Consider the following 15,295-nt stretch of genomic DNA (forward strand, 5'->3'; position numbering starts at 1 on the left):
ACTTTCTGCATACTGGACAAGTCATCTATGCTGTCTATTTTAATGTATCTATCCTTTTTAATTCATTAGAAATAAAACTGTCATCGAGTCCATTCCAACTAATAGAAACCCTGAAGGCCCGGGGATAGCTGCCCCCGGGGGTTTCTGAGCCTCTAGTAGTTCACAGGTCTAGAAAGCCACATCTCTTCCCTTCCCTTCCCTTCTTTCTAATTCATACAACATTCTAAATGCTCCTTCCCTTTGGAAAATATCCTGTTCCACAGCACCACCCTCCCCCCCACCTCCACATACACCAGGATGGTGACCACCAAAACAACTGAACATTTTTAAATGTCTCTTTCAGCATGTAATGTGATGCATATTATCATTGTGATAAAAATGAAGGAAGTTCAAATACCGGACTGAGACTTACAAGTTAGCAAACCTAGTACAAGATGCACTACAGCAAGTAAGTTAAAAAAAAACCCAACTTCAGTAATACAGATGTCTATTTTATTAAAAAAGTTACAAACAGGTGGACTGAAGGGTCGTCTTACAAAATGACAAGAATGAAATCTATTGGAAAAATTTTACTGTTACAAATTTGTATAGGTCGTTGTTCAATGTTTGTACTTTTTAATCCAGGTTTTTTACCTTTCACCGCTAAGGTTACAGTACATTAGCTCCATGAACAGGATACAGGATTTTCTTTGTAGAGCCCTACCGCAGTATCTGAAGAACTCCTAAACAGATGCCATAGTAAAGACAAGACATATATTGTATTTAATATTCATTTATTATCCTAATAAGCAACTTGACATGCAATCTATTGAGGAAGCTAAAGTAACTTTTGGTCCCTTTTCTTAAAATGTGCTGGAGAAACCACCTGAAAACCACTTTCCCCTGATTCCTGTCGTCCTAAGCGAATTCAAGTTCAATTTGCTGCTGAGGTCAACGACAATGAACACTAATTTTTTTTTGAGAGAGAGAGGGGAAGGGAGAGAAAATTACCCATAAGAAATACTGCAGATGTATATATTCTATTAACTGCCAAAAATGCACATCATCATGAATTTCCTGATTCCTTTATCGTTTTATACAGCTGTAAAGGTGACCCCCAATCACTTCACCTACTTTGGATTGAGGGTTTGGGTTGAAGTTGGAGAGTAAGGTGCAAACTTAAATTAGGTGCTTATTTCAAGTAGTTTATTAATAAGGAACAATGTTTCCATTGTCTCCACCCTTACAATCTCACCATAAAATTCAAATCGAGCAACAATATTTCACTTTGAGGGAATTTAATCAGGAATCAAATGCAACACGATTTAAAAAAAGGAAATCAAAGTTTAATCAATTTCTACTCAATAATTCATGGCCATGCTGACCAATAAATCACATGAATGTAAATATCACTTTATTGGAACATCACACACAAATATAAATTTTAAATTGCCACACCCTTCCATAACCAACACTGCATATATTAGAGCTTTCCTTGACAAAGTTATTGAGCTATTTATTATTAGAGACCAAAAGTACAATTTTGGTTGTTTGTTTTCTTTCTGTGTTATTTAGAAGCATGTTCAAATAACTAAAGCTGGGCTCCTAAAAGAGAAAACTTTGGTGCAGTAGGTGAGCTGCAGTTACTAATGCCTGCAAATTAAAAGCACACAACTAAAACCGAAGAAAATCCCACCAACCAAATACTGTCAAACTTACAAAAATTTAAAATCATTGCTAGAAAAAAGCACTCGTTCTTTGTCATAATGCTAAAACTGAACCAAATGATTACTCTTTATAAGTTTCCTTTCTACTTCTATACCTGTGTTACTGTTAAAATGTTCAAGTATTCAGACAAAATGTGCTGACTAGGTAAACAACACGGAAGGCAATGGCTATCAGAAGCACATTTGCAAAAAAAATTGCCCAGAGACAGCGCCATTCTCCCTCCTGTTACACAGATTTTGTCTCTACAACGAACATGCTTCTTGAGAAATAACTAAAAAGCAATTGGGATAGTGCAAGAAAATGCTAACAAATATTGCTTTAACTAGTATTCAGAAGGACAAATATTAAGAAAAGAAAGTGTATATGCTTTTACTTGAATTCCGTTTACGTGTGCAGAGGTCTACTAGATGTCAATGACAAGCCTGACAGGCAAAGCTGAGCGATCTCTTGTTTAGGTATACAATTAATTTACCATGGACACAATATCCCTTTGCAAAGGCATTGCTAAGTAGGTCACAACTAAATTTAGAACTTCACAGAAAGGAAAATGTTACTGCTGCAATTCAATGCTGTAAATGAGATTAAAACATGTGAAAACCTAATGGAACAGAATGCTTCACTCTTCAGCTAAATGCTCTACAATCTATTCCAAATATCAATTGTAGCTCTCAGAGCATGTTAATTACAAAAACATAACACAAACTGCACCTGAAGAAAAGGGATATTGCATTCATACAGGCAAAATGTGAGCTTTAGTTTCTTTTGACAACACCGCCACACGTAAACACAATCTCAAAGTATTAACCAACCATGTAAGGAGAAAGATTTTACAAACAGAATGAAGCATTGGTGCGAGGTAATATACAGAAGTAACCATTTGTTTAAGGCTCAATTTTTTCTCCATTATAACTTTCTTTTAAAAGGCATTGAGTAGGTAATACTGAGTTTGAGTAATAAATACAAGTTGAGAAGCTGATTAAAGAAATCAATTAAAATATTAAAAATTAACCCTTGCATATTAGCCATCAGTAAGAACTTAGAAAGCTATAAAAGGACTGATTGATAAAGAACAGATTTAAACATATGGTAAACGTGCTAAGCATTCTTCTTTTTAAGGTCAATGGATCTTGAAGGCCACGGACCTTATGCACTTAATTAGATGTATGGCAACATGCTGTAAGAGAGACAGGTTACCAAGGCTCAGTTCTGCAACCCAGGTTGTCAAGTTCTCCAAAGCAGCATCTGTGCAAATTTTCTCTGAGTTTTATCTGCAATGAAGGTAAAAAAAAACACGGGAATATGGATTATACTATACAACGGTATGACTGACAACACCCACACACACACACAAAGTGGTACCAGAATAAAAAATACGATGGAATTTCGCTGTGTCCTCCATCAATTTAAGTAACTTTTTATGAGCTGAAAAGCCACTAAAAATTAGAAACAGTCATGATGTTTTCCATACAATCATACAGTGTGTGTGTAAAATTGCTGGTTTCCATAAGTATACTTTATACATCTATTATGCTTCATACAGTAATAAAAATGCCTTAATGATTTGAAAGATCCCACAGTTCAAAAATTGTGACAAATGCTACTTCTACTTTGAACATGAAAGTTTCTTATTTCTAAAGTTTCTTATTAGAATTAAATGCATATGAATTATGAGTTAAGTTCCCAATATGCTCTATATTTTCAAAATTTAAGTTTTTAAATATTGAGAACAAGAAATGTATGTTTGAATTTCAGACCTATATACTGAACACCTACTAGGTTGCCCTATTTGGACTAAAGGCTAGGTGACAGCATCAATTCAAGTTTCCCACTCGGGCCTGCTGTCTTTCTGGACTGGCTCCCCAGCACTGCAGCCAATGGGGATTCCCCAAGTCTCCGCTTTTCCAGCTGCTCGATCTGTTCTCTCTCCAAGTTCAAGCGAGTCGTCATTCAGACTCGATGGATCACCAAAGTGTTTCTAGAGGTGGCATTTACTTGTTGTGTTTTTAATGTGAAAGACAAAACCATGAACGATTGACAAAGACGAGGGGTCGAAAGCATCTCGAGAGTATCGAGTAAAGCCGCGTCGGGTGTTCCCAACTGCTCTCCTCACACTTACAAACACTTACTTTTAATTTCCTCTGACAGCTACAGTTCTAGCAGTGTTCAAAGGATAGGAGGAATTCCATTCGCAGCTACAACATTAAAGCAATGGAAACTATTACTGAAATTCTGCCCTCTAAACACATTTGGGCAAACAGAATAAAATTCTGTCTCTTTGTAAACGACTCTGGAAACATCTTTCTTTCAAGCAAGAATTGTTCCCCCCTTTTTGCATGAAATGAAATTATTAATTAGAAGATGTGTTATGTTAACTTGGGTAAGTTTAGTTTCCTCATCATTAAAATGGGGGAAAGGACCTTCCTTAAAAGTTTTTGTAAATATCACAAAGGATGTGAAAATGCCTTATAAAACACATGGACCCCTCAAGTGTCGGCTATTACCTTCATTGCTCAACTACTTTGTACATTTCTAGAGGCTCAGGGTTGTGTCTTTGATATCTGGACTCAGGTCCTTTAGCTCTTTTTATTTACTTTGAATTTCCAGGCCTACATGTTGTACACAGTAGCATTTCATTAGATAAACATTTCATTATATATACACTAATCACTGTGACGACGTTTCAGTAATTCAGACTAGACTTCCCTCAATTAATTTGAAGTATTATGATTGCTATCAATTTTAATCTACCTTGATTCAAAATAAACCATTATGAGTCACTTGGGATTTTCAAATCTGTTTCGGTCTCTTACATAATGAAGGCTTCTAATATGGGATGATTTGATTACTTCGAGATCAAAGTGAGAAAGTCAAGTCCTTCATTTCTTTTCCAGCCAAAAGAACCGCTAAGAAGACAAACTGGCTCATTGACCTTTACCTACAGGAAATCAAAAGTGATAGTCATCACTTTCCACTCTCCCCAAACCAGGGGGATATTTGGTCATTGCACCTGGGGTTAGACTCAACAGTATTAATATTAGGCATACTTTTAAAGAGACCAATCTTGGCTACTTTGAGAGGACTGATACATTCCCAGAACTAACCAACCCTGGTGCAAAAGCAAAGCTTGCGAAAGGGATTGCGGCCCTATCAGAATTTGAAAGAGAGTGAACGGTAGTTGTCGGCGCTCCATCTGGAGACGGCAATGTTCAGCGAGATACACTCATTCAGTAAAAGAAAAAACATTTTAATCCCGTAAGTTCTTAAGGCTGAACTCATACTTTCGAAGTCCAGGACGTCACATGCAAACATAGGCTGTAAACATAGAGCTTGCGGCTTTAGAGACCAAACCATTTCCAACAAATCTTTAACTCTGGAAGCTCCTACTCAAACTCCGGTTTAAGAGTTTGGCTTCATGTTTGTACTTTTTTGCAACTTAGATTTTATTGTGGGAGAATAGGAAGCAACAATAAAAGAGTTGTCCGAGTCATTTGCTCAGGATATTATGGACTGGGGTTTCCCAAGTGGAGTCAATTGGTGCATGAGAGTACCAAACACAGAACCCAAAGAACAGAGGTCATTATTGAATGTCAGCCTGAAGAGAAACAGAGATTCCGAATTCAAAACTCGCTCATCATGTCACAGGGCGGCAGATCATCTGCGACAGTAGCAAAGGCTCCTGGAAGGCTTAGCAGTTTATGAGTGTCTTTCTGGTCTTGCTGTACTTACTATTCCTAAATAGAGTGGAATTTACTAGCATTCTTTCTCCTTCCCTGTAAAGCAAATATAAATGTGCAATCTTAATTGCTTTGAACCTTTTTGCCAGGTTTTAGACAGAGGATTTTTTCAGGACGCAACCAATGGAGAATTCCCCTTCATACTACTTACTCGGCATTTTCATATCCAAGTTAAATAGTATGTTAATAAAACACCAGACTAGAATTCTTTTGGTAGAGGCTGTGTTTTGCTGAAATATCGTTACCTTTCTCCATCCTAATTTGCTTAATACTTGGTGGGTTCATTATTGGGGTCTGGAGGATAAGGTCCTTAAAAGGGTTCATCAAAAAATCACAATCAAACAGAGCTCACTTACCCACCACGAAAGGTGCTCTGGTGGTGCAATGCATTCGGCATGGGGCTGTTCATACTCACCAGCTGCGAAGTGGGAGAAGACAGTGCCTACTTCCATAAAGATAGTCTCCGAAACCCTCTAAAGGGTTACCATGAGTTGGAATCAACTCACTGGCAGTGGAGTTGGGGTTTATCACCCATGAACCCCTAGAGAACAAACACCACAGTGACGCTGTGGAATGCTCACAAAGAGGTGAAACCATGCTTTGAGGAGAGCACGTGTCTGTCCTTGAAGGGAAGGGCTAGACTATCTTATATTCCAGACTTCCTAAGTCCCCGGCAAGCCCAATCCATGTAATGAACTCCATTTCGAGATTGCAAACAGATGACCATGTCCACTGAAAAGAGCCATGGAAGTATAGTGGTTATGCAAGTCGGCAGTTCGAAACCACCAGCTGCTCCTGAGGAGAAAGGTAAGGCTTTGGCGTCTCATAAAGAGTTACGGTATCAGAGAGCCACGGGGGCAGTTCTACTCTGTCAGAACTGACTTACGGACAGTTTTAGTTGTTGGTTTATTTGGTTTTGTTTTGATTTGCGAGTCTACCAAGAGTACGCAGCAAGGTGAGCCCTGTGACAAGACCCTGATAGCTCGTTTTGAACTGGACCAAGTGGAAGACCACTGCTCTCAACTCGGAGTTTCTTTTTTCGTGAACCTAATATGCCTAAAACGGTGGGTAATCAAAGGCCTGCGGGAGTGTTATGGCAGACGGCATTTTTTCTTAGGGATGTTATCTTCTGAACTTTAGGGTTCCACGGAGAAGCAATCTCACACGGAGCAGCGTCGCTGTGGGGTGGCTAGAGTACTTCCTGGGTGGCACTGCTCCAAATCCGTGATGCAATTGGTGGCTCATTCTAAGCCAGAGAGGTAATGGAGTAAAACTGAATGGCTCATACGTACTTCATTCTGCAATAAAAACCTAATCTTGAGGTTAAAAGGAAGCAATTAAAGAGGGAGCACATATTCAGGGAGTCATTCCAATCAAAAGATACCTCCACACCCAGAGCAGGTCTAACTAGGTACTTATTCACTCCGTCTGAGAGAACCAGAGGAGGCCTAAAGGGCAGCACAGGTCCACTGTAGTTCCACAGGCTGTGCACCCCCCCTTACCCTGCCACATGCCTCCTTCTCCGGTCAAAGACTCCAAGGCATAGGCTTCACTTAGCCTCCAGCATGTGTAGGGGACAACATGTGAGCATTTCAAATCCGCTATTATCCCCATGCAAACTAGGGCAGGGCATATACACACACACACACACACACACACAGAGAGAGAGAGAGAGAGAGAAAGAGCTAATGGAACTATAATGTCTGCCACAGAATTCCACCCGAATGTGTTACTGATATGATTAATATTTAACTTGGATATGAAAATGTCAGCATTTTAAAGTACAATGTGTTTACCTGCAGATTCACTAACTTTCCAGCACGCCCTATGTACGTAAACACTGAACAAAAAGATTTGAAATAATTCTGACTCCCACTTTTTTTTACTTATTAAAAAAACCCTGGAAAATGCTAATCAATTCCATTGTGTGTGGAAATAGTAAGTCCGGCTAGACTAAAATGACATTCATAGATGGCAAAGCCTTTCAGGAGCCTTTGTTAACGTCCCAGGCATTCTGCTGCCACGTGAAATGATGTGCTAGTGTTGAATCAAGAATCTCCTCCTTTCTTCGGGCTGACATCAACAATGAGCTGGAGCTGACATAAATAATGCCCTTTGTTCTTTCAGTTCCAGGCCTGGTGTTTGGTACTCTCATGCACCATTTACTCTAGTTGGGAGAGAGAACCCATTCCGTAATACACGGAGAAAAAAATGCTACACAATCTCATAGAAGACTTTCAAATTGAGAAGAAGGGCGCCCTGTTTACTCATAATTCCTCTTTTCCCCTGGACGGAGGAATCCTAGAAAAATGATCTTTAAAAAACTCAATTCATCTAAAGTGTACATCAAACTGTCAATTTTCCCTACAACCACTCTCCTAAAATCAATGCTAATCGAAAGTGACGCTATGGGACAGAAGAGAACTGCCCTACAAGGTTTCCAAGGCTGTGTAATTCTTTCCACGTGCAGCCTGCCACATCGTTTTCCCAGAGCAGCTGGTGGGTTTGAACCACTGACCTTTTAGCTGACCACTTAACCTGTGCTACACAGGCTCCCCTGTTGCATACTTTAGGGTATGATTTTGCTCCTTCTTGCCATTCCTTTGTTTGGAATCTACCCCAACCCCTCCAGTGCTACACATTGTTTAAGGCCTAGATAATGCCCTCCAGTAGACATTAATATGTCTGGAAACAGTTTGGGTTCTTGTAGTGGTATTAAGACGCTACTGGGATCTACTGAGATCAGGCACATGCTTCTTACTAAAAACATTCTACAATGCACAGGATGGCTGACCCACCCCGCCAACCCCAAGAAAGAATAATCTTGTCCCAAATGTCAATGAGAAACCCTGCTCTACCTAAATGCAGTCTTTCTTTCCCCAAACTCTTTTACTTCTGTGACAATATTTTGAATTTCTTAACAAGACATCAGTTTTTTTCCACAACATAGACCAATGCAGCCCACTACCAATTATTGCTACCAAAACAGAGGATGTGTTAAGCTGTCATTAATTAAACTGCAAAAGGGCTATGGTACCGACCTGGGTTTAGGGTTAACTGCTCCTGCGCAGTACAAGAAGTCTTTCAAATACCTTGCTGGCAAGCTCCTCAGGAAGGCAGGCATGAAAGGTAGGGCAGAAAGAATCTGGCCAAGCCTCCAAACTTAGAGATAACTGCCTGGGGCCGGGTGAAAGGTGAGGACACGATCAATCTTGGGAGCCAGGCTGATAAACAGGTGTTGGGCAAAGGACAGGTGATTCAAACAAGAGTTGCACGAAAGAAGTGTGAGGAATTATCAGAAGTGATCCTTAGCATGTGGGTACTTTTCTTCTATCATCAATTAAGAGCTATCAGTTACCACTGAGCAAGCCTAGACTTTCTGACATCTCTGAGTTGTATTATTCCTAACTTGGACTGGGTCTTCTTCTGACGAGTAAGGAATCCCATCTCTCAAACTCAAATCACCTTGACCTGTCCGATGGGCCTTTATTCTCAACTGGAACTTAAAGAGATTTCACAGCACCATGGGTCAAGACACAGGGTTCAAACGCTGTTTGCTTACATTTTCTGTAAATAGTGAGCAAGCATAACCACCAACTCTCCCAGCTTCGGACTACAGATTTCCATGCACATCTCTAATCTTATTTGGCTTCAGATATCGGGGCTTCACGGTAACAAAATAGAAAGAAAGAAAAAAGGCGCTGGGCATAGTGTGCTTTGTTCTAAAAGACCTTGACCAAGGAATTCCCTGTAATATCATCAGGAATTCAGCTGATTACATATTTTATTTCAATACCCACACATTCATTTGGGTAATCTGACAGAAACACAAAACAAACAAATGAAACACTACTTGGGCAATGTGTCCCAGTACTCAAGAGATAAGTACTTATTGCTCTTCATAATATTTTCGAATTTTCATATAGGAATCACTATCAACATAGGAAGGCGTAAATACAGAACACTGTGTCCCTATCCCTGTAGGGTGAGCCAATGCATCAAAAGTAATTGAGAACACAAGTTACACGATGAAGTACACTCAGAAATAATTCAGAGTAAGAAAGTTAAAAAAGAAAAAACCTGCCCGACAAATGCTCAATTTGTCACCTTGACTGACACAGCTGACCCTCTATAGGGACGAGATCCATTTTATTCTGTTTGCCGCCTACAGCTGTATCTGTTAATGAGGAGGAGACAATTGCAAACATTTTGTAGGAGCAAACTGAAATGAAAACATGTGCACTTATGTCATCTGCCCGGTTAGAAAGTGTCAAGAAACAGCACAGTGATAAGACACAATCGCCACTAAACTTGTTGCCACGGGAAACTGGCTTACAGGAAAAGAGAGGTGACAGAAGCAAGACTGGATCGCCTACATACGCCTCCAAAGGGCTACCCTACAACCGTGATGCGGACAACTCCATCTATGCTGGGCAAGAGCCTGACCAGTGACTTTCTAGGATAGGAGCTATCACGGGACCTAAGAAAATAAGTGAGATCGCATCATATTCTGATATGCTAAAAGGCTGTGAACAAAAGATTGTTGTCATCCTTCATTTTCAAAGGTAATACTACCAAACGGGAGAACACGTCTGAAAAGATACATTTGGGACTGTTAGTTAGTCTTTGCTCCTTGCTCCAGGGAGCGAATATAAAGCTGGGCCTTTGATTAGGAATCATGGCGCCAATCTAAAATGCCTGTTGCCCTTGGCTCAAAAGGATCAATTCCATTCCTGAGATTGTCAGGCTAGCCTGACATTTGCTGTGTTTTCTCAGTCTTCCTCGCGGTTGGCTGTTTTATCATGTAAGTGTTACGGTTTAAATGAGACAACCTGTCTGATGACAATCAAGATTAGAAGATCAGGATAGGAATAAAAGACTCTCATTTTTCAATCCTGAGCCAGGATTACATAACCTTACTGTTAAAAAAACCAAACAAAACTCACTGCTTTAAAGCTTTTCATAAATGTGACTCCATGAAAGGTTTGAAGTCTTTGCTATTGCTCTTATCAATGCAATTATTTATTATTAACACGAATAGAAACGGTTCTTGTGCTTGCGCTGGTCCCTCCTACTGCAGGTGATTTAATCAGATTCTAATTTGAACCATCTATTCAAGGTGCATCGTGGTAGCGGGAACACAATTTGTTGTTATCATCAGAGAGGTCACTTTAAAACCCGGCAGTGTCAAAGCACAGAAGAATGTGATTAAATGAGCATCCTATTAAATCAAACACTTGGGTGATTAGTAAGTTGAAGATTTCAATTACAGCAGCTCTCTAGCCTAGGATATAAAAGCCTGGAAAACAAAACTAATCATCTTCTGAAATTATGACTGAATGCTGCCCTATGCATTTTAGATGCTAAATCAACAAGACAGGGAAAGGTGTACTATCATTTAAGTCATACAAACAAATGTTATCAAGGAAGCAAAACAGTAAAAAGAGCAACTCATTTTGCAAAAGAAAGAAATCTCGGCGATAGGAGGACAAGCAATCCCGCACCTTTTTCCCTTATGTGTGCTTTTGGCATTTTCTCCACTGAAGGTTGACTACTTTTGTGCTAGGGAAAATGTTGACTATTGGCAGCCCTCAGCTAACAAACACCCATGGCACACATGAACCAGTCCCCCATTGAGGCCTGATGACATTCAAAATTTGTAATAAAAACTTAGTGCTTCTTTGCTACGTGTAGAAAAAGCATTAGCGTATTATTAAGTTAGAGATAGTTTAGTGTCTGGAAGTGTTTGATTTTATTCTACATATAAAGAAAAATATTTGACTAACTGATGTTAGATAGGAACTGGGCTTAACTGTTGGCACTTACCAACAGATTGATTTAAAAGATAGGTTTAAGGGGAACCATGTTGTTTTCTTAAGCTTGCTCAAAACCAGAGCACGACTTGACCCCCAGGGTACCATCCACCACTAACCTGCTCGGTATGGCCATGATTGAGGTTATCTTTTTTACTGGACAACACAAGTTGTACAACACTGATCTTGCTTCTCGGGCAGGGATGAATAGTTCATTTGCCTGACGATCTCAGCAAAAAGTTCATCCACCATTGATTTGCTTTTTGCCGATGTCTCCATGAAAGGACAGCCCCATTCTTGAGCCAGAGCTCTGCCTTCAGAAGACATAACCTCTCGTTCTGGTTCCAGATCCACTTTATTTCCTACTAGGATTAGTGGAACTTTTTCATATCTCTTCACTCTGACAATCTGATCTCTCATTGGCTTGATATCCTATTCAAAGAATCACACAGAAAAAGGAAAAAAATTATGCTATTTGTATAAATACAAGAGAATAAAATGTCAAGAAAAGACATTCCTTGGTAAGTACATAAAGCTGAAAGCAAAATAAAACCAGGCACCCAAAGAGAGAACATACTATTTTCTGACATAGGAATTAAAAGAATTCTGCAGGCCTTACCTGCTGTTTTAATGTCATGAATATTTTTTAAAAACATAGACTTACATATTAATCTTGGGTCTCATCTGACCATGTCTTCCAATCCTAGTACTAATTTTAAAAGTTCACTTCCCTCCAAACGACTAATCCCTTCATATGTGAAGCTGTCTGCCATCTCCCTCAACCTGCCTGCTTGCTATCATGCCTGGTAACACCTGCGACCCTGGCCCCAGGCTGTAGAATCTACTTATTCCTACGCCCTTCAGTAAAAGGGCTGGAGGAAAAAAAAAAAGGTGTTTTATGTTGGAACAAAATCACTTTCGACTCCCTAGAAGACCAAAGTTTGAGAGAGAGAACCTGTTTCACTTGCAATTTGACGGCATGCCTGTATCCCAAGAAAAGCAACCACCTGTAACTACACATTAACAGTGAGTAACTCCCAGGGAGGACGTGGAAGAGGGAGTCCAGAGGCAGGAAGGAGTCACGCTGTCCTTTGCTTATCTCTTTGCTTGCGTGACGTGATCTTTTTCTTCACGTGTATTCATTACCTTGTCTACTTTTCAAGCCAATGCAGGCCACAAATCATAAAAGAACCTAAAGGGTTCTCTAGCCGCCTCCGTTTTGGCAGGGGTTGGGGGAGCAGGGGCCACCGACTTAAGAGAACATTACAGATTTAATCGTAACGTTATAAAAACAGTTTGGGGTACTGCATAACTTTAAAGGGTTGCCTGTAATAGAAACCATGTGTTTCACTGGAGTAGCAACAGCACACATGCAACAGTCACATGAGGGATGAAGGGGAAACGGGGACTGGGAACTTCAGGGGGAAAATGGTAGCTATCTGTTCAGCCTTCTGGGTGAAGATTTCCCTGTGGCCTTAGAGAAATGCCAAGTTTAGCTAAGAATCCAAAGTTACGACTTGGGATCTAAGGAGGTGAAATCTCTATCGAAATGATGGCACAGTTGCCCACTCCCTATTTATGTCTGTGACGGCAGTGGATGTGATGGAAATCTTACAAAAAAAAACTCTTCAAGAGATTTCTAGCCTCTTGAGAGTCAGCTCATAGAATAACGAGTCTCCTGAGAACTCTTTAGAAAGAAAACGTCTGTCAAATAGCACCCTCAGTACTTTCTGGGCGAAAATACTTTTATGAACTGATTGCTTTGGAACTTAAGCCTACATAAAACGAACTTTAGTTTGGTCCTAACAGCTGATTCATTTACTCACAACTTAAGCTTTCATCAAAAATTCTGAAGCTGCTGCCTTACTTAGGCTACTGGGAAAGTTCCGTCAGGAACTTTAAATGTAAAATACAAAACAAAGTGAAAATAGCAAATTGTACTGGCCAAAGCACTTACTGTCTCTTAAGAAACCAAACCCTTCAGTGCATACCTGTAAATGCAATATATATATATATATATATATATATATATGTGTATCCATTTCCTAAATCAATGAAAGTCAATACAATGGGTCAATACCAGGTTATTTTTTTTCAAGGAATAAATAGTAACCTTTATGACATCTCGTAAAATAACGTTAAACCTTCTTCGGGTTTCTCTCCCAATGAAGGATAGGGCAGATTTTCCTAAGAAATTGGACCACCTCCATTTTGGCCACCGAGCCAGAGTGAGAGATCTGCACTTGTTCCGCGTTCCCAGATCTACATATTTTCTATAAATATAGTCAGTGTCGCCAGAAAAAATTTGGTCCAGCGGGGGAGAAAAAAAAAGATCCACTCCTGCTTTCTTGCTGGTTGTTCATTCTGGGTAGGAGTCTTTTCAATGAGCAGAGAACCTTTACAGCAAACACCAGAAGTCAGGAAGTGAAAATGCCTGAAGGCAGGTTTCTGGGTCTTCCACTTACTACGCTATGATTTACTAGCTCTGTTGAGAAAGTTGGGTGGAAACCGAGCTGGGGCGGGAGGGAAAGCCGCCGCAGAGGATTTATCTAGGCACTAGATAAGGGGCGCCAAATCATTTTCTTTCCAATGTGCTCTGTAGACCAGAGACTATCAGGGAAATAACGCGGTTTGTGTAGTTGTTGAGCACGCCAATCCCTACTTGTTGAGTTGGAAACGAACTACTTGGGAAGGTTCTCTTCCAGACAGTGTGCACACACACGGCCCTGTTTCTTTTTCCGTTCACAAATACCTCGAGACGATTTCTTGACAGTTGTGACTTGAGCACACTCTATGGAAACCACCGAGACTTTTCCCTCCCACTGCGCAACCCTCCCCAATGCCCCACGTCTTCACTTTCAAAAGCAAAACGGAGTCCTCCCCGCACGACCGGCCGAGCAGAGAGGATTCACGCCCCCCCACCCCCAGTGAACAAATGACACGATTTGGGTTTGGTTACCTGGAAAGACTGCTGATTAACCAGACTGTACACCAGGATGAAACCTTGGCCGTTTTTGATATAGAGATCTCTCATTGAGGCAAACTGCTCCGTTCCGGCGGTGTCCAGAATTTCCAGCACGGAGGGCGAAGAGTCCACTTCGATCTCTTTGCGGTAGAAGTCCTCAATGGTGGGGTCATATTTCTCAATGAAAGTCCCCGTGACAAACTGCACAGTCAGGGCAGATTTGCCAACCCCGCCGCTCCCTAACACCACTACCTTGTATTCCCTCATGAGGCTCACCTTCACCAACTCCTACCCGAGGGGGGAAGAGCACCCCGCTAGCTGCAGCGAGGCGAGTCGAGGCGGAAGGTGGGCGGAAATCTGCGAACTGGGGCGGAGAGTGCAGTGCAGCCCAGGGCCCAACGGGGAAGAAGAGGAAGTTGCCGGCGGGGGAGGGGAGGGGAGGGGAGGGGAGGGGAGGGGAAGGGCCCAGCGTCGGGGTGGGTGGGGATGGGAGGGCACTGCCCTTCCTATAGGAGCCGCAGCCCAGGCAGGGGGCGTCCCCGTGACGGGGCGCCTACTGGGGACCCCGTGGGCAGCGGCCGCCCGCCACCCCTCCCCCGCGCGGCACACAAAGGGGCCCAGGGACCCCGCTTCCTGCAGGCGCTGCCTAGCTGCCCCGAGCCTGCGGCCGCCGCTCCCGTCACTGCCGCCCGGGCGGGTCTCCAGCCTCGGCTCCCGCGGGGGTCGTCCAGCCTGCAGGGGGGCGGGGGAGAGGGGCGCCCGTGACCCTCCGCCCCCACCTCCACCTCCCTGGGCCCACCCACCCTCGCCGCCCAGCCGCGGCCACTCACCCGGCCGTCCTCGCCGGCCCGCCCGCCGCCGCCGCCGCCACCCGCCCGGGAGGCTCCGTCACGGCCAGGCCATGGCCCGCGGCCCGCTCCTGGGTGTCGCGGCCGCCCTGGCGCTGCTGCTGCCGCCGAGCGAAGGGCGGGGGCCGTCCGGCGGCGGCGGCCGCAGCGACTCCAGGCGAAGCCGCCGCTGTTTCTCACCCACCCCACCCCCCACCCCCCAGCGCACACCCGGAAGGGTTTTCCTGA

At 42.3% G+C, this 15,295-nt stretch overlaps 1 protein-coding gene across 1 annotated transcript; it reads right to left on the minus strand.

The window, feature by feature from the left end:
- Positions 1–478: 478 nt before the first annotated feature.
- Positions 479–14,657, minus strand: RAP2C (RAP2C, member of RAS oncogene family). The gene is made up of 3 exons (XM_075539514.1): positions 14,214–14,657; positions 11,374–11,686; positions 479–2,975 (listed from the first exon to the last, which is right to left on the minus strand). The coding sequence occupies exons 1-2, from the start codon at positions 14,484–14,486 to the stop codon at positions 11,408–11,410; spliced, it is 552 nt and encodes a 183-aa protein (XP_075395629.1). The 5' UTR covers positions 14,487–14,657; the 3' UTR covers positions 479–2,975; positions 11,374–11,407.
- Positions 14,658–15,295: the final 638 nt, after the last annotated feature.

Source organism: Tenrec ecaudatus, chromosome X (genome assembly GCF_050624435.1).
Source record: "Tenrec ecaudatus isolate mTenEca1 chromosome X, mTenEca1.hap1, whole genome shotgun sequence".
Classification (NCBI taxonomy): domain Eukaryota; kingdom Metazoa; phylum Chordata; class Mammalia; order Afrosoricida; family Tenrecidae; genus Tenrec; species Tenrec ecaudatus.